General features: G+C 44.9%; 1 protein-coding gene across 3 annotated transcripts in view; it reads left to right on the forward strand.

Annotated features, from left to right (window-relative positions):
• Positions 1 to 2,822, forward strand: part of dnai3 (dynein axonemal intermediate chain 3) — a 28,155-nt gene extending 25,333 nt beyond the window's left edge. For all 3 annotated transcript variants that reach the window (XM_029633217.2, XM_029633219.2, XM_029633218.2), the window contains exon 23: positions 2,077 to 2,822. In XM_029633217.2, coding sequence (XP_029489077.1) covers positions 2,077 to 2,214 — 138 coding nt within the window. In that variant the 3' untranslated portion in view covers positions 2,215 to 2,822. The remainder of the gene's footprint in view (positions 1 to 2,076) is intronic.
• Positions 2,823 to 24,817: the final 21,995 nt, after the last annotated feature.

Below are 24,817 nucleotides of genomic sequence, written 5' to 3' on the forward strand. Positions count from 1 at the left end.
AAGCTTGTGGAAGGCTACCCGAAACGTTTGACACAGGTTAAACAATTTAAAGGAAAGCTACCAAATACTAAGTGTATGTAAACTTCTGAGTGTATGTAAACTTCTGACCCACTGGGAATGTAATGAATTAAATAAAATCTGACATAAATAATTCTCTCTACTTCTGACATTTCACATTCTTAATATAAAGTGGGGATCCTAACTGACCTAAGACAGGGAATTTTTACTAGGATTAAATGTCAGGAATTGTGAAAAACTGAGTTTATATGTATTTGGCTAAGGTGTATGTAAACTTCTGACTTCAACTGTAGATGTGCTCAGTCCAATTCTGCAAAGTCAAGTGTGTGAGAGGAGCGGGAATCTGTTCACTCTCATTACTTGGTATTTGATTCTCAGCAGCAGAGAGAAGGAGAGGTGTACAGTCTGTAATATCCACATTCATAATGGTCTATCAGAGAGAGATGTCTGGACAGCGGTTATCAAACCTTTCAGGCTAAGGAAAGCATTCCTTGCCAAACTAGTTAACTGGTTTATCAAACCTTTCAGGCCAAGGAAAGCATTCCTTGCCAAACTAGTTAACTGGTTTATCAAACCTTTCAGGCTAAGGAAAGCATTCCTTGCCAAACTAATTAACTGGTTTATCAAACCTTTCAGGCCAAGGAAAGCATTCCTTGCCAAACTAGTTAACTGGTTAATCAAACCTTTCAGGCCAAGGAAAGCATCCCTTGCCAAACTAGTTAACTGGTTTATCAAACCTTTCAGGCCAAGGAAAGCATTCCTTGCCAAACTAGTTCACTGGTTTATCAAACCTTTCAGGCTAAGGAAAGCATTCCTTGCCAAACTAGCTAACTGGTTTCACATAACCATTAGACCCACTATCTGATGCTTGAGTGGGCAATTTATGGCTGTGATTTCAACCAAGGTTACTGGAAAAAATACGTATACTTCCCCTTGTGTCCCCCTGAAAGAACACCTTGCCAGTTTGGTTCTAGTTGTTGTTGAGCAAACTTTGAGTTTGTTTAATTCACCTTTAATTCACTCAGTCTTTAAATGCTCTCATTCTCATTAAACAGTATTTAGTCTGTAACCATTTAAGATCATTCTAAATCATCAGATTTAAATGATCTTTGCCACCCACCATGGAATGTCTACTCCCAATCTAAACTATACACCATCTACATATAAGGGAAAATTACAGTGATTATGATTGAAACACAGTTGTATATCTTTGTGCAACAATGATAGCGCATTTGTCCCAGAGCTCATGTATATTTATTCTGTCTTTCTTCCCAAACAGACAGAACAAAATTACTGTTATGGCACAAATGAAAGTTTAGAATAAATCCCCTAACCCGCTGACTTAAGATGATCGAAGACTATCTTAAGGCTAGTGAATACATTTCTTTTCAAGTAAACAACCAACATTCAATTCAGACATGTCTCCCAACCTATTATTTTGCACTCATTTGGAGAGAAACACACAAATTAAATTCCATCCAGACCAAATACTTTTATGAGTAGGCTACAAAGACGCAGACCTCAAGAATTTAAAACCAAACACGGTGATTACTGTTTTCAGAAATGTGTGTGTGTTTAGATTTTCTCCCGTCTGGCCCTGATAAGACGGAAATTCAAAATGGCCATTATATATTAAAAAAACATTCACTTTGTTATCCTCTCACTTTCTCACACCACACGTTGAATTTTTGTACTTGCTAGTCCTGGCCTGTTGCTAGGGAGACCACAAACTCTGATGTTTTAAATGAGGTTAGGTTTAAAGAAGGATATTATGAAAGACAATACAATGGGTTGGTTGACCTTCTTTATATAACTGATCTTAGCATTTCTCTGACGAGGTAGAGTAATTACTGATCACAGAGATAAGAGTTCTACATTTTCTCTATGATGGAAAACTATCTACAGCTGGGAATCTGTCTCTGTGAGGTTGTTGTGAGAGGTCTCACAATTGGTCTGAAGGGTTGAAATAAATTGAACAACATACGACTGTGGTTGTTATTAATTTCTCTTTTCCAAGATGAACCAAAAGCATGTTTCCTTGGTCTGTCCCCCTCCCAGGAACCCATCATACCAGAGAAGCAGGTGGAGCAGATCTTGGAGGAGGCCATGAAGGAGTATGAGGACTACTTGTCCTTGGAGACGGTCATCCTGAAGGAAATGGGGCTGCTGCCAGACACAGACAAGGTTGACATCTGACATCCTAACCCTAATCCACTGTTCAGTCTGACACCTGATATCACACCTTGTGTGACCAGCAGGGTTGGGGTCAATTTCATTTCAGTTTACTTCTTGGAATTGACCCCAACCCTGGTGTCCAGTGTTCAGGCTGATGTCTGATGCTCCCTGAAACCAGAGGCCTACCACACAACTCATTTAACACAGTACTACAAAGTGTCTATTCAATTGAAAATGGAATTGTTACACTTTTTATTTTCTATGTACAGTATTAAAAGCTCCATTTGGTTTTAGTAAATTGTTCAGAAAACTGTATGCATCTTGTTTTGCTTGTACATGTAGTGAATGGAGAGATTCCTCAGAGTTGAGTGAGTTTTCCACACACACAAGTCAGCTGTTTTTTTGTTATGATATTTGTGTTTCTTAATGTAATATGTAGTTGTTGTTCTGTATGTGTGTCTATAGTTTTGTTCAATGTTGTGTTAAGTGTATGTAAGTTGTTTTGTCTGAAACATTGTTCTCCCTGCTGCTGTTGGACCAGGTCTCTCGTGAAAAATAAATGTAATCTCAATGAGAAAAACCTGTATAAAAAAAGGTTAAATAAAATAAAAAATATATACACATACATACATATTTGTCTGCGTGAACTCTGGTTACTGTGTAATGCCTGCCATCCTCCCTGGTTCATCATTGGTTCCCCAGAGCCCCTGATAATGAAATACATTGTGAGTACCCAAGGATTTGAACTCAGCAGGAAATCATTTCACAGGTCTTTGGTTTCATGGTTCTGCTCTCATATGAAGTATTGATTACTCCTTGTCCGCCTGATATTGATTAAACAGTATTGATCCACACTGCAGCACTCAGCAGATACTCTCAGCACTACAGTAGAGATTATAATTAGCATGTCCATTGTACTGTAACTCATCGCCATGAAAGGATATATAGCCACTATAATTGTGATCCCTACGGCATGGTTATTCAAGAGTAGCTTGAATTATTTGGACAATTTACCTCAACAGTTCAATTTCAAATATTGCACATTCCAGATAACAATTGTTTCTAAAATATTTGGAACTACCAGGGTTTACCCTCTGCAGAGGCTGGGTTTGAGATTGACAGTGATGAGTTAAGGGTTGAATAGAGTGAGTTTGGTCTAGGTTGTTATGGGGGCACCTAGGCTTGCTCTTCCCTGGGGGAGTCTGAAAGGAGAGGGACAGGGTCCATTAGAGGTCGAGAGTGGGTAAACAGCTCCATAGTCACCAGTGACGGCTGGTGGTGGTTACCATGAAAGAGATTGGTGGAGGGTAGGGAGAGATGATAAGAGGAAGGGATGAGGGGAGGGAGGATAGTGCATAATGCAGAGGCAGCTGCCTGTTGCCAGGTTGTCACGCCGTGGGTCAGATGCCAACGTAAGAGAAATACACAGAGTATATGAGAGAACATGGAGAACACCAGGGAAATGTGGAGAGAGAGAGGGATGAATGAAAAAGGTACTGGTTAAGAGGAGAAGAAAGTATGAGATATATAGAGATAAAGAATGAGAGGTGAAGTAGAAAAAGTAAGAGAGAGAGAGGGTAGTGGGTTAGCGTCAGTGGGGAAGTCTGAATGCGAGCGTGAAAGGGTGCGAGAGAGCGAGACCGAGCGATAGAGAGGGAGAGAAAGAGAAGAGAGCACACACTGGGCCTCTGAGCGGAAATGAGATGCTGCAGTGTCGGATGGATTAAACGCCACATGGGTGACTTCACTCTCTCCACGACTCACTCACATGGACCTGTCAGAGAGAGGAGGGGTGAGAGGCATAGGGGGGTATGAGGGGGGACAGAGGCAGGCGTCCATATGGCCCCCAGGAACCAAGGGCAGGGTGACAAAGGACCCCCATCTCCCCTCCCCTCTGTCCCCTCCTTAACGCTCACTGGGACCTGATCTGACTGGAACACCCCTCTTGCCCCCTGGAGCCATGGAATGTGCTCAAACATGTCATCTCTGTGATTATAAGACAGTTATAACACTATCACAAGATAGTTCTGAAGCCCGTGAGGGCATATTTGATATAAATATAATATAAAAGCATAAATGGGTTGGTGATTGTAGTCTTAGAAAGTATACATTGTTAAAGCGCAAACCCTCTCTACAGTCACACAGAAAATATGGGACGGCAGGTAGCCTAGAGCGTTGGGCCAGTAATGCTGGTTCGAATCCCTGAACCGACTAGGTGAAAAATCTGCCGATGCCCCCTTGAGCAAGGCATTTAACCCTAATTGCTCCTATAAGTTGTGCTGGATAAGAGTGTCTGCTTATTGACTAAAATGTAAATGTAATGCTGCTGTAGGCTTTTATCAAGACGGTCTCACAGAACAGCAAACAGCAACTCCAGAACTCCACCACTGCCCCTTTAGGAGGAGGCTATTCATGTTGTCAGATCTTCGTCAGTTGATTTCTTCATCTAAGAGATTTCCCAAACATAAAAAGAGGAGATCTTTAACTGTGGGACGTCTGACTACGGCGGGATGCCTAGCGTAGCCTGGGCTGGAATGGGCTGCATTCCTATTTTATCACTGCTAGCCACTGCTTGAGATTTATCCTCCAAATCCTGGGAAACAATGGAAGCAGGTGCTGGGCAGGAGGCCTGTAAATCTGGCCTGTATAATTAAGCCATTGGCTGGGCATTGTGCTGGCCTGGCCCTAGCTGCTAGCTGCTCGGTGGGGGTGTGTGGGGGTGTGAGGGAAGGGTAAGGGGGTGGGGGTGGGGTGCACAGGGAGGTCTAAATCTCTCTGTGAGGGGGCACTCCACACATTTCACACATGTTCATCTGAGCTCTTAGGCACAGCTGCAGGAGCTAAAGAGTGTTTTCTGGAGCTCACACACTTAACACAAACACTCTCCCGCCCACCCGCCCGCCCGCACGCACACACAAACACACCCGCGTTTATCTTCACACACACATACACTCACGTAATGCGTTTATCTTCACACACACACACACACCCCTGCTTGGAGTGGATGCAAATACTAAAGTGGCAGCGTGAAATGTCACATGACATGAAGGCAAATATGAGCATATGACTGCAAAGTCAGAAGGAGGCGGCTGTGCTGCTCTGGGAGGAGGACAGCAGGAGGTAACATAATGCCAGTGTTGCCATGGACATGTTTTCCTCCAGAGATTCTCATTTCTCACACTGCTACAGGGACTAGTTTCCACACCCCGGTTAAATTCTAACCCTAGCTTCCACATCGCGGTTCAACCCTAACTCTAGTTTCCACATCCCGGTTCAACTCTAACCATAGCGTCCACATCCCGGTTCAACCCTAACCCTAGCTTCCACATCGCAGATCAATTCTAACCCTAGCTTCCACATCCCGGTTCAACCCTAACTCTAGTTTCCATATCCCGGTTCAACCCTAACTCTAGTTTCCCTACCCCGGTTCAATTCTAACCCTAGCTTCCACATCCCGGTTCAACTCTAACCATAGCGTCCACATCCCGGTTCAACTCTAACCCTAGCTTCCACATCCCGGTTCAACCCTAACTCTAGTTTCCATATCCCGGTTCAACCCTAACTCTAGTTTCCCTACCCCGGTTCAATTCTAACCCTAGCTTCCACATCCCGGTTCAACCCTAACTCTAGTTTCCATATCCCGGTTCAACCCTAACTCTAGTTTCCCTACCCCGGTTCAATTCTAACCCTAGCTTCCACATCCCGGTTCAACCCTAACTCTAGTTTCCATATCCCGGTTCAACCCTAACTCTAGTTTCCCTACCCCGGTTCAATTCTAACCCTAGCTTCCACATCCCGGTTCAACCCTAACTCTAGTTTCCATATCCCGGTTCAACCCTAACCAAAGCTTCCACATCCCGGGTTCAACCCTAACCCTAGCTTCCACATCCCGGTTCATCCCTAACCCTAGCCTCCACATCCCGGGTTCAATTCTAACCCTAGCTTCCACATCCCAGCGTTACAGTGTGAACTAAAGGCAATGTTACCGCGTTAGCAGAGACTGCACTCATGGTTTACACTGCATATGTCGGCTCAATCTGAAATTACCTTTACATTTCTGTTGCGCAATCATAAATGCTTGCGATCCAGATTGAATAGAGCCCTAACACTTTAGCCTATTCTAATTTCTCACACTGCTACAGGGACTAGTTTCCACACCCCGGTTCAATTCTAACCCTAGCTTCCACATCGCGGTTCAACCCTAACTCTAGTTTCTACATCCCGGTTCAACTCTAACCATAGCGTCCACATCCCGGTTCAACCCTAACCCTAGCTTCCACATCTCGGATCAACCCTAACCCTAGCTTCCACATCTCGGATCAATTCTAACCCTAGCTTCCACATCCCAGCGTTACAGTGTGAACTAAAGGCAATGTTACCGCGTTAGCAGAGACTGCACTCATGGTTTACACTGCATGTGTCGGCTCAATCTGAAATTACCTTTACATTTACATGAGCCCTAACACTTTAGCCTATTTTACAGACTGATTTGAATTTGCTGCTTCATAACAAATGTGGCCACACACCTAAATCGCTCAGGTTTTCTTTAAAGTCCCCTCAGGGGTGGGGGGTGAATTTCATTAGTTGACCTTTGACCCCATAACAGATCAGGTAGCCAGGGTATTGGAATGGAATGTTACCTCTTGACTCCTATAGTTTTCTCAATTGAAAGCTATGTTGAGTTTTGACCCAAGTCTAGTCTAGGCCTACTCTCTCTACCAAAAAGCTGAAGTTTGAGGGACATACCACAACTTGGCAATGGGAGGTATCTGAAGGTGTGTGTGTGTCTGTGTCTGTGTGTCAGGTGTTTGGAACTGTAATATCAACATCCCCTCAAAAATGTTTAGTTTTAGAATGATCTTAGAACACTCTCCAATTCTCCAATGACCTACGGGGGGATTCTAGAATGAGTGACGCCAACCTCTAAGCCACCGCATCTATGCCGAGGAACAGGAAGCAATCACGACAGTCTTGCCTTACAGTCCCAGTGCACTCTGGGTAGCCTGAGTTGAGATGATTTAAGTAGAACTTTGAGAGGAGACTGGGCAGTGACATCATGGCAATCTGGGATACCAATGATATCCCTTCGCTTCTTCCTCTGAGGATATAATCATCACCACAACCATGTCCTGTATCAATAAAACCAAAGGCAAATGTAGGAGAAAACATTGAAGGTTGGTTTTGGAATGAAAGTGGATGCTAGTTGAGATCTGTCACCTGCCAATAGAAGGAGCCACAATCTCAAATGAGAGACCGACACAGCTGTTAAAGCTGACCTTTCACTTTTCTGTCCCAGGACCTCATCCTGAGATTGCGCTCTCCTGAAGATGGGAGAGATGGAGAGAGAAAGAGAGGGAGAGCAGGTGAGAGAGCAAGAAAGAGAGGGATTGAGCGAGAGAGAGAGAGAAAGAGAGAGGAGAGAAAAAGAGAGAGGGAGGGAGGGAGGAGGGAGAGTGAGTGAGTGAGAGAGCGAGAAAGAGGGGGATTGAGAGAGAGAGAGAGGAGGGATAGTTTAGACTGAGAGAGAAGGGGAGGCATGGGGAGAGTAGTTACACTGTATAACTACCGTTCAAAAGTTCGGGGTCACTTAGATATTTCCTTGTTTTTTAAAGAAAAGCACATTTTTTGTCCATTAAAATAACATCAAATTGATCCGAAATACAGTGTAGACATTGTTAATGTTGTAAATGACTATTGTAACTGGAAACAGCTGATTTGTTATGGAATATCAACATAGGCCCATTATCAGCAACCATCACTCCTGTGTTCCAATGGCACGTTGTGTTAGCAAATCCAAGTTTATCATTTTAAAAGGCTAATTGATCATTAGAAAACCCTTTTGCAATTATTTTAACACAGCTGAAAACTGTTGTGCTGATTTAAGAAACAATAAAACTGTCCTTGAGACTAGTTGAGTATCTGGAGCATCAGCATTTGTGGGTTCGATTACAGGCTCAAAATGGCCAGAAACAAAGGACTTTCTTCTGAAACTCGTCAGTTTATTCTTGTTTTGAGAAATGAAGGCTATTCCATGCGAGAAATGACCAAGAAACTGAAGATATCGTACAACGCTGTGTACTACTCCCTTCACAGAACAGCGCAAACTGGTTCTAACCAGAATAGAAAGAGGAGTAGGAGGCCCCGGTGGACAACTGAGCAAGAGGACAAGTACATTAGAGTGTCTAGTTTGAGAAAAAGACACCTCACAAGTCCTCAACTGGCAGCTTCATTAAATAGTACCCGCATAACACCAGTCTCAACATCAACAGTGAAGAGGCGACTCCGGGATGCTGGCCTTGTAGGCAGAGTTGCAAAGAAAAAGCCATACCTCAGACTGGCCAATGAAAATAAAAGATTAAGATGGGCAAAAGAACACAGACACTGGACAGAGGAACTCTGCCTAGAAGGCCAGCATCCCGGCGTCACTAGTATGTCACTCTATCAACCCTCCATGAGTAAAAGAGACTCCTTTACTGAACTAAACCCCGTCATTCTCCCAGCATGTTGCATTACCCCTACCTACAGTGCACTCGGAAAGTATTCAGACCCCTTACCTTTTTTCACATTTTGTTAGGTTACAACCTTATTCTAAAATTGATTAAATACATGTTTTTTTCTCATTAATCTACACACAATACCCCATAATGACAAAGTGAAAACACAAATAACTTATTTACATAAGTATTCAGACCCGTTGCTAGAAGACTTGAAATTGAGCTCAGATTTGCCCGAAAGGAGGGCGGGGGAGGGCCTTGTTTGCATCCCGGAAGTTGGTGTAACAGTGGTACTCCAGATGATATGCTGATAGAACTTTGGCAGCCTTTTCCTCAAATTTGCTTTATTAAAATCCCCAGCTACAATAAATGCAGCCTCAAGATATATGGTTTCCAGTTTGCATAAAGTTCAGTGAAGTTCTTTGAGGGCCGTCATAGTATCGGCTTGAAGGGGGATATACATGGCCATGACTGTAACCAAAGAAAATTATCTTGAGAGATAATTCAGTCGGCATTTGATTGGGATATGTTCCAGGTAGCTTCAGAGAATAACAACGACATATATACTGACACGGTGACTGAGTTTATCAGGAAGTGTATAGGCGATGTTGTACCCACTGTGACTATTAAAACCTACCCTAACCAGAAACCGTGGATAGATGGCAGCATTCGCACAAAACTGAAAGCATGGAACCACTGCATTTAACCATGGCAAGGTGACTGGGATCATGGTTGAATACAAACAGTGTAGTTATTCCCTCCGCAAGGCAATCCAACAGGCAAAGCATCAGTATAGTCGCAATTCAATGGCTCAGGCACTAGACATATATAGCAGGGTCTACAGACAATCAAGAGCTACAAAAGGAAAACCCAGCCACGTCGCGGACACCGACGTCTTGCTTCCGGATAAGCTAAATACCTTCGTTGTCCGCTTTGAGGATAACACAGTGCCACCGACGCGGCCCGCTACCAAGGACTGTGGGCTCTCCTTCTCTATGGCCGACGTGAGCAAGACATTTAAGGGTGTTAACCTTCACAAGGCTGCCGGCCCAGACGGCATCCCTAGCCTCGTCCTTAGAACATGCACAGACCAGCTGTTCGGAGTGTTTACGGACATATTCAATCTCTCACTATTCCAGTCTGCTGTCCCCACATGTTTCAAGATGTCCACCATTGTTCCTGTACCCAAGAAAGCAAAGGTAACTGAAATAAATGACTTTCACCCCGTAGCACTCACTTCTGTCATCATGAAGTGCTTTGAGAGACTAGTCAAGGATCATATATTCTCTACCTTACCTGTCAGCCTAGACACACTTCAATTTCCTTACCCCCCCAATAGATCCACAGATGATACAATCGCCATCACACTGCACACTGCCCTATACCAACTGGACAAGAGGAATACCTATGTCAGAATGCTGTTCATTGACTATAGCTCAGCATTCAACACCGTAGTACCCTCCAAGCTCATCATTAAGCTCAAGGCCCTGGGTCTGAACCCCACCCTGTGCAACTGGGTCCTGGACTTCCTGACGGGCCGCCCCCAGGTGGTGAAGGTAGGAAACAACACCACCACTTCGCTGGTCCTCAACACTGGGGCCCCACAAGGATGCGTGCTTTGCCCCCTCCTGTAATCCCTGTTCACCCATGACTGCATGGCCAAGCACGCCTCAAACTCAATCACCAAGTTTACAGATGACACAACAGTAGTTGGCTTGATTACCAAAACTGACGAGACAGCCGATAGGGAGGAGGTGAGGGTCCTGGGAGTGTGGTGCCAGGAAAATAACCTCTCACTCAACATCAACAAAACAAAGGAGATGATCTTGGACTTCAGGAAACAGCAGAGGGAGCATCCATCCACATTGATGGGACCGCAGTGGAGAAGCTGGAAAGCTTCAAGTTCCTCGGCGTACACATCATTGATAAACTGAAATGGTCCACCCACACAAACAGTGTGGTGAAGAAGGTGTAACAGTGCCTCTTCAAGAAGGCTGAAGAAATTTGGCCTGGCAACTAAAACCCTCACAGACTTTTACAGATGCACAATTGAGAGCATCCTATCAGGCTTTATCACAATTTGGTATGGCAACTGCACCGCCGCAAACGCTGGGCTCTCCAGAGGTTGATGCTGTCTGCCCAACGCATCACCGGGGGCAAACTAGCTGCCTTCCAGGACACTTACAGCACCTGATGTCACAGGAAGGCCAAAAAGATAATCAAGGACAACAACCACCCGAGCCACTGGCTGTTCACCCCGCTATCATCCAGAAGGCGGGGTAAATACAGGTGCATCGAAGCTGGGACAGAGAGACTGAAAAACAGCTTCTAGCTCAAGACCATCAGACTGTGAAATAGCCATCACTAGCACTTAGAGGCTGCAGCCTCTATACATAGACTTGAAATCACTGGCTACTTTAATAAACGGAACACTAGTCACCTTAATAATGTTTACAGACCTTGCTTTACTCATCTCATATGTATATACTGCATTCTATACTGTATACTATACTACTGTATCTTAGTATATGCCGCTCTGACGTTGCTCATCCATATATTTATATCTTCTTAATTACATTCCTTTACTTAGATTTGTGTGTATTGGGTATATGTTGTGAAATTGTTAGATATTACTTCACTGTTGGAGCTAGAAACACAAGCATTTTGGTACACCTGCAATAACATCTGCTAAACATGTGTATGTTGCCAATAAAATTTGATTTGATTTGAGGTGCATCCTGTCTCCATTGATCATCCTTGAGATGTTTCTACAACTTGATTGGAGTCCACCTGTGGTGCATTCAATTGATTGGACATGATTTGGAAATGCACACACCTGAAGATATAAGGTCCCACAGTTGACAGAGCATGTCAGAACAAAAACCAAGCCATGAGGTCGGAAGGAATTGTCCGTAGAGCCCTGAGACAGGATTGTGTCGAGGCACAGATCTGGGTAACGGTACCAAAAACTGTATTCAGCATTGAAGGTCCCCAAGAACACAGTGGCCTCCATCATTCTCAAATGGAAGAAGTTTGGAACCTTCAAGACTCTTCCTAGAGCTTCCTGCTGGCCAAACTGAGCAATCGGGGGAGAAGGCCCTTGGTCAGGGAGGTGACCAAGAACCCGATGGTCACTCTGACAGAGCGCCAGAGTTCCTCTGTGAAGATGGGAGAACCTTCCAGAAGGCTAACCATCTCTGTAGCACTCCACCAATCAGGTCTTTATGGTAGAGTGGTCAGACGGAAGCCACATGACACCCCGCTTGGAGTTTACCAAAAGGCACCTAGAGGAGTCTCAGACCATGAGAAACAAGATTATCTGGTCTGATGAAACCAAGATTGAACTCTTTGGCCTGAATGCCAAGCGTCACATCTGGAGGTAACCTGGCACCATCCCTACGGTGAAACATTGTGGTGGCAGCATCATGCTGTGGGGATGTTTTTCAGAGGCAGGGACTGGGAGACTAGTCAGGATTGAGGGAAAGACGAATGGAGCAAAGTACAGAGAGATCCATGATGAAAACCTGCTCCAGAGCGCTCAGGACCTCAGACTGGGGCGACGATTCACTTTCTAACAGGACAACAACCCTAAGCATACAGCCAACGCAGGAGTAGCTTCGGGACAAGTCTCTGAATGTCCTTAAGTGGCAAAGCCAGAGGCCGAACTTGAACCTGACCGAACATCTCTGGAGAGACTTGAAAATAGCTGTGCAGCGACACTCCCCAGCCAACCTGTCAGAGCTTGAAATGATCTGCAGAGAAGAATGGGAGAAACACCCCAAATAGAGGTGTGCCAAGCTTGTAGCGTCATACCCAAGAAGACTCTAGGCTTTAATCGCTGCCAAAGATGCTTCAACAAAGTAATGTGTAAAGGATCTGAATACTTATATAAATGTGATATTTCAGTATTTAAAAATAAAAACGTTTGTAGTTTGATGAGTAAAAAAATATGTAATCAATTTTAGAATAAGACTATAACAAAAATTCAGAATACTTTCCGAATGCACTGTACATGTACATATTACCTAAACGAACCTGCACCCCGCACATTGACTTGGTACCGGTACCCCCTGTGTATAGCCTCATTTTTGTTATTTTATTGTGTTTCTTTATATTTCTTTATTTGTATTTCATTTTTTAGCAAGTCTTTTCTTACTTAAATAAACTGCATTGTTGGGCTTGTAAGTAAGCAGTTCACTGTAATTTCACGGTAAGGTACACCATACACACCTGTTCTATTCAGTCACATCTGCTTCTGCATCGCCCTCCACTGCTCATCTTGTGTCTTCTTGACCTGCCGCTACTCCTCCAGTACTCTCTCCCTCGCCCTCTAGCTCTCTCTGTGTGTGTGTGTGTGTGATTGTGTGAGCGGAGACAGGTGTGCTGGAGTCAGAGCAGATCCCCACCAGCTGCAACCTGTTCCATAATCAAGAACTCTACAAATACTCAGCCCTGCTACTTCCACGCTGCCAGATTGTAATCTCTGCTCAGTCAGTCTACGGTTCTAGCCATTTGTTACTATTCAGATCCTGTTGTGCCTGTTTTCCTTGCCTGACACTGTTTTCCTCTCCGCTACAGTTCTGCCCCCTCTGACTCTGGTCCCTGTCTCCAGTCTCACGTCTCGTCATTCTGCTGATCTGTCCTGGATTCCCCACTCTGCTACTCCCTTGGATTCCCCTCCGGACCTACTTACCTTGTCTCAACCCCTCTTGCTCCAGCCTCAGCCTCCGCACCTGGTTTCCTGCAACCCGCCCAAGCTTCCCCTGACCTGCAATCCATCTCCCCCTGTGTTTCAATAAATACCTTGGTTACTTCATCCCAGTCTCCTCGTCTGAGTCCTTTCTTGGGTTCCCCTGTTCCACTCCGCGTAACAATATTCGGCGCAAATATTTGTCTTTGATTTATTTGTCTTTGGAACTGTTTAGGCCTATACTAAATAAGAATCGGACTCCTGGAATTAAATGCAATAATTTTCATATAAATAGCTAGCAATAAAGTACAGAATATATCTAAACTGATGTGTAAAGGCGCATAGCTTTTTTTGCAAGCAAGGCCACAAGACGAAGGACTCTTTAGGCTACTTTAAGATGACACTTTATTCCTTTATAAATCCATAGCATTTGCTTTACAAACGTGCTTCTCTCAATTTTTATCCATTGCTGCTTTTATCCAATTTGATAATTTCACCACAGTTATATTAAAGGTTCTTCGAAATACAAACTTCTGATATGCTAATTATTTGTATGTCTTGCCTAAACACAACCAATGCATCTAGGCTTAGCTGTTTTACTTATTTTTTAAACAGGAGGATATATGAAATATCTAATATTTTTTTACCCCCTTTTTCTCCCAATTGTTAGTAGTTACTATCTTGTCTCATCGCTACAACTCCTGTACGGGCTCGGGAGAGACCAAGGTCGAAAGCCATGCATCCTCTGAAACACAACCCATCCAACCCGGAAGCCAGCCACACCAATGTGTCGGAGGAAACACCATACACCTAGCGACCTGTTCAGCGTGCACTGCAAACGGCCCGCACGATGTGACAAGGATAACCCTACCGGTCAAGCCCTCCCTAACGACACTAGGCCAATTGTGCATCGCCCCATGGACCTCCCGGGCGCGGCCTGCTGCGACAGAGCCTGGGCTCGAAGTCTCTGGTGGCACAGCTTGCACTGCGATGCAGAGCCTTAGACCACTGCGCCATCCAGGAGGCCTCCTAATATTTAAATAATTGGATAACAAATATAGGTTGTAATGATGAGTGTAAAACTATAAAAGTGTGCTGTTTTCTGTTAATTTATACAGATTTTGTGATAAGGGAGTTGTTAAGTTCCCCAGTTTCTGTGTTGTGGTTTGTGTATTTGAGTGTGTTTCAGGAGAAGGCTTCCTGAAATCCCCCAGCAGCTGATTGGTCGACTCCACGATTAATTGGAGAGCTGACCCCGCCCCCTCGTCAGGACGCAGCTGTCTCCAATTTCCAATGCCTTCTGGAGCTATAAAAGCCAGTGTTCTGTTGTTCAGGAGAAAGATTGATTGTGATAAAGATCATTGCTGAGAGAGGAGGTTGATGGCTGAGGGGTATAGCATGTTGGTCAGTGGTATGTACTATGTTAGTTGTTGTTGGTAGCAGCTTTGGTATGTTCTGTGTTTGTTGCTTTGTCAGAGCTTCTTTAATGGGGTAGCAGGGTAGCCTAGTGGTTAGTGTTGCAAGTTCAAACCCCCGAGCTGACAAGGTACAATTCTGTTGTTCTGCCCCTGAACAGGCAGTTAACCCACTGTTCCTAGGCTGTCATTGAAAATAAGAATTTGTTCTTAACTGACTTGCCTAGTTAAATAAAGGTTAAAAAATATATAAAAAATTGGCCTGAGTTTTTTTTCGGTTTTGTTGTGAAGTGGATTGTTTAATATTGTGTTTAATTAGTTCCCAGGGGGAGAAGGGGAAGGCACCTAGGGAGTGCTTAGGCAAGATGCCCGCGGGCATACATATACCCGTAGTATATTCGCTGTCTAGGCACACTAGATAAGACCTGGGCGGACCACCCCCTGTATTTTGGTTAGCGCTCCAGGTGGTGCTAAGTAAGATAGGTAGTGGGTAGGCAGGTTATATAGGAAAGGGGGGCTTTGACATTTACTTTCTTTGCTTTGGTTCCGTCCAGCCCCTTTTCCCCATATTACCGTGTAAAGGAATAAATTCCTAGTAAATGGTAAATTTGGACTTTTGTCATCCTTACTCTCACCTACAGTCCGTCCATACCTCTTTCACTTCATGGGGAGTTGAGTTGTAGCAGGGTGTTGCATTTCCTCTTCACAGAGGTGTGTGTAACAGGAGGTCCAAGGCGAGTTGTAGCAGGGTGTTGCATTTCCTCTTCACAGAGGCGTGTGTAACAGGAGGTCCAAGGCGAGTTGTAGCAGGGTGTTGCATTTCCTCTTCACAGAGGCGTGTGTAACAGGAGGTCCAAGGCGAGTTGTAGCAGGGTGTTGCATTTCCTCTTCACAGAGGCGTGTGTAACAGGAGGTCCAAGGCGAGTTGGAGTCATTTGCATACAGGGAGGGACCAGGGATCTGGTCACAATGCAGAGGCAGTGGGCAGATAAGAGATACGTTTTAATACTATGTGAAGACAAATCTCGATCAGATGACGACAATCACACATTAATGCAAGGTGTAACCACGGCTAGAGAGAAGGGGAGGCCAGGGGAGGGTGGTTAATCTGCGTTGAGGCTCCAGCCACAGGATCAGAAGCACCGGTTCTCTGTTTTCATCCTCTCACCTTTTTTCACTTTCTCCTCTCCCTTTCCTCTCTTCCTTATCGTCTCCCCGTATATATAACCCCCTCTCCTCTTCTTTGTTCTCCCTCTCATCACACTGCTTCTCTGTTCTCCCCCTCTCCAGTCTTCACTTTCACCTCTTTCTCCCTCCTCTCTTCTAAACCTCCTCTTATACCCCCTCCCTCCCTTCTCATCTCATCATTCTGGCCCTGAACACAGCTAGCTACAAGAGGAATCTGTCAGTGATTTGTCTACTACGGCTTCAGATGAGCTGCCAAGTAACAGGGCCGCCACCGGCAGGAACAAAAGAGAAATACATCAGAAGGAAGCATGACTTTGGATAAAATGTGATTAATATCATCTTATTGAAGGACACCACATGTATGGAATGTCTGTCTTGGCTGGGGTTGTTTTTGAATCTAAAGGTTCCCAGCAATTATGGAGGCTTAGCTCCAACTAGTAACTCTAATGACTCACATTCGTTAGTACGGAACATTAAAGACGAGTTAATTTCCTTGATGCTATATCAACCAATTTTTCACATTTGTGTTTTTATTATTAGAAATGATAGTTTATGGGTAACTTCATGTGTGTGTAAAATATTACTGTGTATGATATATTTTTTTTTACATTTGCAAAACGCTACTGTATATACCATTGTTTAGCTGGAATGGAAGGTTGAGGGGGGAGATTGAGAAGGAGGTTGAAGGACAGGGAGGGAGGGGGGGATGATATTAGACGGGTGGAGTAGATCTAGTTTCTCTTGCTTACCGTAAGAGACCCATATCTATCTCTCTCTCTTGCTTACCGTAAGAGACCCATATCTATCTCTCTCTCATGTTTACCGTAAGAGACCCATATCTATCTCTCTCTCTTGCTTACCGTAAGAGACCCATATCTATCTCTCTCTTGCTTACCGTAAGAGACCCATATCTATCGCTCTCTCTTGCTTACCGTAAGAGACCCATATCTATCTCTCTCTCTTGCTTACCGTAAGAGACCCATATCTATCTCTCTCTCTTGCTTACCGTAAGAGACCCATATCTATCTCTCTCTCTTGCTTACCGTAAGAGACCCATATCTATCTCTCTCTCTTGCTTACCGTAAGAGACCCATATCTATCTCTCTCTCTTGCTTACCGTAAGAGACCCATATCTATCTCTCTCTTGCTTACCGTAAGAGACCCATATCTATCTCTCTCTCTTGCTTACCGTAAGAGACCCATATCTATCTCTCTCTCTTGCTTACCGTAAGAGACCCATATCTATCTCTCTCTCTTGCTTACCGTAAGAGACCCATATCTATCTCTCTCTCTTGCTTACCGTAGAGACCCATATCTATCTCTCTCTCATGCTTACCGTAAGAGACCCATATCTATCTCTCTCTTGCTTACCGTAAGAGACCCATATCTATCTCTCTCTCTTGCTTACCGTAAGAGACCCATATCTATCTCTCTCTCTTGCTTACCGTAAGAGACCCATATCTATCTCTCTCTTGCTTACCGTAAGAGACCCATATCTATCTCTCTCTCTTGCTTACCGTAAGAGACCCATATCTATCTCTCTCTTGCTTACCGTAAGAGACCCATATCTATCTCTCTCTCTTGCTTACCGTAAGAGACCCATATCTATCGCTCTCTCTTGCTTACCGTAAGAGACCCATATCTATCTCTCTCTCTTGCTTACCGTAAGAGACCCATATCTATCTCTCTCTCTTGCTTACCGTAAGAGACCCATATCTATCTCTCTCTTGCTTACCGTAAGAGACCCATATCTATCTCTCTCTCTTGCTTACCGTAAGAGACCCATATCTATCTCTCTCTCTTGCTTACCGTAAGAGACCCATATCTATCTCTCTCTCTTGCTTACCGTAAGAGACCCATATCTATCTCTCTCTCTTGCTTACCGTAAGAGACCCATATCTATCTCTCAATTCAAGGCGCTTTATTGGCATGGGAAACATATGTTAACATTGCCAAAGCAAGTGAAATAGATAATAAAACAAAAGTTAAATAAACAATCAAAATTAACAGTAAACAGTACACTCACAGAAGTTCCAAAATAATAAATACATTTCAAATGTCACATTATGTCCATATACAGTGTTGTAACGATGTGCAAATGGTTGAAGTAGAAAAGGGAAAATAAATAAGCATAAATATGGGTTGTATTTACCAGTTCTTACCAGTTCTTCACTGGTTGCCCTTTTGGCAACAGGTCACAAATCTTGCTGCTGTGATGGCACACTGTGGTATTTCACCCAGTAGATATGGGAGTTTATCAAAATCGGGTTTGTTTTCGATTTTTCGTGGATCTGTGTAATCTGAGGGAAATATGTTTCTCTAATATGGTCATACATTTGGCAGGAGGTTAGGAAGTGCAGCTCAGTTTCCACCTCATTATGTGGGCAGTGTGCACATAGCCTGTCTTCTCTTGAGAGCCAGGTCTGCCTACAACGGCCTTCCTCAATTTTTTTATTTTATTTCACCTTTATTTAACCAGGTAGGCTAGTTGAGAACAAGTTCTCATTTGCAACTGCGACCTGGCCAAGATAAAGCATAGCAGTGTGAACAGACAACACAGAGTTACACATGGAGTAAGCAATTAACAAGTCAATAACACAGTAGAAAAAAAAATGGGCAGTCTATATACAATGTGTGCAAAAGGCATGAGGTAGGCGAATAATACAATTTTGCAGATTAACACTGGGGTGATAAATGATCAGATGGTCATGTACAGGTAGAGATATTGGTGTGCAAAAGAGCAGAAAGGTAAATAAATAAATAAAATAAAAAAACAGTATAAAAACAGTATGGGGATGAGGTAGGTGAAAATGGGTGGGCTATTTACCAATAGACTATGTACAGCTGCAGCGATCGGTTAGCTGCTCGGATAGCTGATGTTTGAAGTTGGTGAGGGAGATAAAAGTCTCAACTTCAGCGATTTTTGCAGTTCATTCCAGTCACAGGCAGCAGAGTACTGGAACGAGGCGGCCAAATGAGGTGTTGGCTTTAGGGATGATCAGTGAGATACACCTGCTGGAGCGTGTGCTACGGATGGGTGTTGCCATCGTGACCAGTGAACTGAGATAAGGCGGAGCTTTACCTAGCATGGACTTGTAGATAGATGACCTGGAGCCAGTGGGTCTGGCGGCGAATATGTAGCGAGGGCCAGCCGACTAGAGCATACAAGTCGCAGTGGTGGGTGGTATAAGGTGCTTTGGTGACAAAACGGATGGCACTATGATAGACTGCATCCAGTTTGCTGAGTAGAGTGTTGGAAGCCATTTTGTAGATGACATCGCCGAAATCGAGGATCGGTAGGATAGTCAGTTTTACTAGGGTAAGCTTGGCGGCGTGAGTGAAGGAGGCTTTGTTGCGGAATAGAAAGCCGACTCTTGATTTGATTTTCGATTGGAGATGTTTGATGTGAGTCTGGAAGGAGAGTTTGCAGTCTAGCCAGACACCTAGGTACTTATAGATGTCCACATATTCAAGGTCGGAACCATCCAGGGTGGTGATGCTAGTCGGGCATGCGGGTGCAGGCAGCGATCGGTTGAAAAGCATGCATTTGGTTTTACTCGCGTTTAAGAGCAGTTGGAGGCCACGGAAGGAGTGCTGTATGGCATTGAAGCTCGTTTGGAGGTTAGATAGCACAGTGTCCAATGACGGGCCGAAAGTATATAGAATGGTGTCGTCTGCGTAGAGGTGGATCAGGGAATCGCCCGCAGCAAGAGCAACATCATTGATATATACAGAGAAAAGAGTCGGCCCGAGAATTGAACCCTGTGGCACCCCCATAGAGACTGCCAGAGGACCGGACAGCATGCCCTCCCGATTTGACACACTGAACTCTGTCTGCAAAGTAATTGGTGAACCAGGCAAGGCAGTCATCCGAGAAACCGAGGCTATTGAGTCTGCCGATAAGAATATGGTGATTGACAGAGTCGAAAGCCTTGGCGAGGTCGATGAAGACGGCTGCACAGTACTGTCTTTTATCGATGGCGGTTATGATATCGTTTAGTACCTTGAGCGTGGCTGAGGTGCACCCGTGACCGGCTCGGAAACCAGATTGCACAGCGGAGAAGGTACGGTGGGATTCGAGATGGTCAGTGACCTGTTTGTTGACTTGGCTTTCGAAGACCTTAGATAGGCAGGGCAGGATGGATATAGGTCTATAGCAGTTTGGGTCCAGGGTGTCTCCCCTTTGAAGAGGGGATGACTGCGGCAGCTTTCAATCCTTGGGGATCTCAGACGATATGAAAGAGAGGTTGAACAGGCTGGTAATAGGGGTTGCGACAATGGCGGCAGATAGTTTCAGAAATAGAGGGTCCAGATTGTCAAGCCCAGCTGATTTGTACGGGTCTAGGTTTTGCAGCTCTTTCAGAACATCTGCTATCTGGATTTGGGTAAAGGAGAACCTGGAGAGGCTTGGGCGAGGAGCTGCGGGGCGGGAGCTGTTGGCCGAGGTTGGAGTAGCCAGGCGGAAGGCATGGCCAGCCGTTGAGAAGTGCTTATTGAAGCTTTTCGATAATCGTGGATTTATCGGTGGAGACCGTGTTACCTAGCCTCAGTGCAGTGGGCAGCTGGGAGGAGGTACTCTTGTTCTCCATGGACTTCACAGTGTCCCAGAACTTTTGGAGTTGGAGCTACAGGATGCAAACTTCTGCCTGAAGAAGCTGGCCTTAGCTTTCCTGACTGACTGCGTGTATTGGTTCCTGACTTCCCTGAACAGTTGCATATCACGGGGCTATTCGATGCTATTGCAGTCCGCCACAGGATGTTTTTGTGCTGGTCGAGGGCAGTCAGGTCTGGAATGAACCAAGGGCTGTATCTGTTCTTGGTTCTGCATTTTTGAACGGAGCATGCTTATCTAAAATGGTGAGGAAGTTACTTTTAAAGAATGACCAGGCATCCTCAACTGACGGGATGAGGTCAATGTCCTTCCAGGATACCCGGGCCAGGTCGATTAGAAAGGCCTGCTCACAGAAGTGTTTTAGGGAGCGTTTGACAGTGATGAGGGTGGTCGTTTGACTGCGGCTCCGTGGCGGATACAGGCAATGAGGCAATGATCGCTGAGATCCTGGTTGAAGACAGCGGAGGTGTATTTGGAGGGCCAGTTGGTCAGGATGACGTCTATGAGGGTGCCCTTGTTTACAGAGTTAGGGTTGTACCTGGTGGGTTCCTTGATGATTTGAGTGAGATTGAGGGCATCTAGCTTACATTGTAGGACTGCCGGGGTGTTAAGCATATCCCAGTTTAGGTCACCTAACAGAACAAACTCTGAAGCTAGATGGGGGCGATCAATTCACAAATGGTGTCCAGGGCACAGCTGGGAGCTGAGGGTGGCCGGTAGCAGGCGGCAACAGTGAGAGACTTATTTCTGGAGAGGGTAATTTTCAAAATTAGTAGTTCGAACTGTTTGGGTATGGACCTGGAAAGTATGACATTACTTTGCAGGCTATCTCTGCAGTAGACTGCAACTCCGCCCCCTTTGGTAGTTCTATCTTGACGGAAGATGTTATAGTTGGGTATGGAAATCTCTGAATTTTGGTGGCCTTCCTGAGCCAGGATTCAGACACGGCAAGGACATCAGGGTTAGCAGAGTGTGCTAAAGCAGTGAGTAAAACAAACTTAGGGAGGAGGCTTCTGATGTTGACATGCATAAAACCAAGGCTTTTCGATCACAGAAGTCAACAAATGAGGGTACCTGGGGACATGCAGGGCCTGGGTTTACCTCCACATCACCCGCGGAACAGAGAAGGAGTAGTATGAGGGTGCGGCTAAAGGCTATCAAAACTGGTCGCCTAGGCGTTGGGGGCAGAGGATAAGAGGAGCAGGTTTCTGGGCATGGTAGAATATATTCAGGGCATAATGCACAGACAGGGGTATGGTGGGGTGCGGGTACAGCGGAGGTAAGCCCAGGCACTGGGTGATGATGATACAGGTTGTATCTCTGGACATGCTGGTTGTAATGGGTGAGGTCACCGCATGTGTGGGAGGTGGGACAAAGGAGGTAACAGGGGTATGCAGAGTGGGTCTAGGGGCTCCATTGTGAACTAAAACAATTATAACTAACCTGAACAACAGTATACAAGGCATATTGACATCTGAGAGAGACATACAGCGAGGCATACAGTAATCACAGGTGTTGAATTTGGAAAGCTAGCTAAAAACAGTAGGCGAGGCTAATCCGCTAGCACAACAAACAGCAGGTAAAATGGCGTTGACTAGGCAACGGGGCCGACAGGTAAGACAAACAAGCAGAAAGGAGTACCGTGATTAATGGACAGTCCAGCGTGAGTCAGCTATGTAGCCAAGAGATCAGTGTCCAGGGGGCAGCGGTGGATGGGCAGGGGGGCTGGCGAGTGATTCAGGTTTTTTTTTTTTTTTTTTTTTTTTAACTAACAATGACTAACTAGCTTGTAGCTAGTTAGCTGGTTAAGCGTCTGGAGGTTCTTGAGTGTCATAAAAATAAAAATAAGAGTAAAAGTAATAGCGATTCCGTATCACATTGGGTGAGGCAGGTTTCCGGAAGGTATAAACAAATTAAAAATCAAAAAGAGATAGAAAGTAAATGGGGTCAGAGAGTGATTGGGACGCGGTGGTACAGACGGTTAGCAGGCCTGTGCTAACAAGCTAACAGTTCGTAGGCCCGAGCTAGACAAGGTAGCAGTTAGCGGACCGGAGCTTGACAAGCTAGCCGTTAGCAGGCCGAATTAGCAAGCAGGGAGATAGCGAGGGCTAGAGAGTTAACCTTTGGGGACGTCGCGATGGGGTGAGTCTGTTTATTTATTCCTCTTCATGCGGTGAGCTGGAGATACAGCGATTCAGAAAGCTCGCGGGCCTTGGCCAGTAGATGGATCTTTGGCGATGTCGCAGCGGAGAAGCCTGTTGAAACCCCTCGGACGATTATGTCGGCGGACCAGTCGTGATGGATCGGCGGGGCTCCGTGTCGGCAGTAGAGGGTCAGTCGAGGGTCCAGGCCAATTGGCAAATTAGGTATTTTGGACCTCTTCGGGTAGTCGGGAGATGGGTTTAGCTCGAGGCTAGCTCCAGGCTAACTGGTGCTTGCTCTGGGACAGAGACGTTAGCCAGGAGTAGCCACTCGGATTGCAGCTAGCTATTTACGATGATCCGGTATAAAGCTTCAGAGCTTGCGGTAGGAATCCGGAGATGTGGTAGAGAAAAAGCAGTCTGATATGCTTTGGGTAGATGTCGCGCTGGTGTCCTAGTTAGCGTTGAAGACCGCTAGCAGTGGCTAGCTAGTAGCTAGTTAGCGGCTAGCTTCTGATGAGGGTTCCGATTCTAAAGCATAGAAAAAGCAGATCCGTACCACATTGGGTGATGCGGGTTGCAGGAGAGTATATTCAGCCTGTGGTTGGGAAGTGAGATTAAAATATGTACGAAATATATACGGAAAAAAAGAGGAAAAAAACTATATTTACACTATACAGGACGGGACAAGACAAAACACACGTCCGACTGCTACGCCATCTTGGAAAGTCAATAGCAAGGCTATGCTCACTGAGTCTCTCTCTTTCCAATTAGAAAATGAACAGGTTCAGTTGAGTTCACTACAACAGACGGGCTGTTATCAAGTGGCAACTTTTGTTGGATGACATGAAAATAGAGCTCTTCACCACACACAGCAGTGGTGGGTTTGGCATCAAAATTAGAATGGATGGGCCTCCCGAGTGGTGCAGTGGTCTAGGCACTGCATCGCAGTACTAGCTGTGCCACTAGAGATTCTGGGTTTGAGTCCAGGCTCTGTCGCAGTCGGCCGCGACTGGGAGACCCATGGGGCGGCACACAATTGGCCCAGCATCGTCCGACAGGGATGTCCTTGTCCCATCGCTTACTAGTGACTCCTGTGGTGGGCCGGGTGCAGTGCACGCTGACATGTCGCCAGGTGTACAGTGTTTCCTCCAACACATTGGTGCGGCTGGCTTCTGGGTTAAGTAGGCATTGTGTCAAGAAGCAGTGCGGCCTGGTTGAGTTGTGTTTCGGAAGGATGCATGGCTCTCGACCTTCGCCTCTCTTGAGTCCGTCCGGGAGTTGCAGCGATGAGACAAGACTGTAACTACCAATTGGATCCCACGATATTGGAGAGAAAAGGGGGTAAAACAAAAAGTGAATGCATAAGCAGAAAAGAACCCCATACCTCCTGTACAATATGGTGGTGGATCTGGGGCATTGAAAAGACTGGTGTCAATCATTTTGACTGCTACCCTTTAGAGAAAGAAAAGTATTATTTGTTAAACAAAATCTCTTTCTGAGCAATAGTATTAGTATAAAATAATATCATTTTCCCATTTTGAGCATAACATATAGCTCAGTATTTTAATTATTTATTTTATACAGTCATTTTTGCACATCTTTATTAAAGGTGTCAATAATTTCAGACCCCACTGTACATCTTTAAATTCTCAATGAAAAGTTGGCTCACTTTGGAATTTGAAAGTTTGGAATTCCATCCAAATCCACAGGTTGGTAAAAGGCATACCCACAGGCTACAGTAAAACAGTCACCGGTGCTATACACTCTGTACCCTAAAGCTTCACTAGTTCATAAGAAATCGTAAAAATTCCACAAGAACACTAGTCTCCCTAGGCAGACGGGTTTACTTGCTGAATACCCATCACAACCAAAAAGTTACAAAACCATTTACAGCTCAAATGGCTCTGGATTGTTTGGAACTCTATGTTCACTTACTGCTGAAGGTGTTTATCATATGTTTTTTATAATTATTATTATTTGAAAGATTTGATTAATATTATTTTCAGCAGTGGCACAACTTTGATTTAAGAAGTGGGGGGGGGCATATATATATGTATATATACACACACAGTGGGGCAAAA

Source organism: Oncorhynchus nerka, linkage group LG24 (assembly GCF_034236695.1).
Source record: "Oncorhynchus nerka isolate Pitt River linkage group LG24, Oner_Uvic_2.0, whole genome shotgun sequence".
Taxonomy (NCBI): Eukaryota; Metazoa; Chordata; class Actinopteri; order Salmoniformes; family Salmonidae; genus Oncorhynchus; species Oncorhynchus nerka.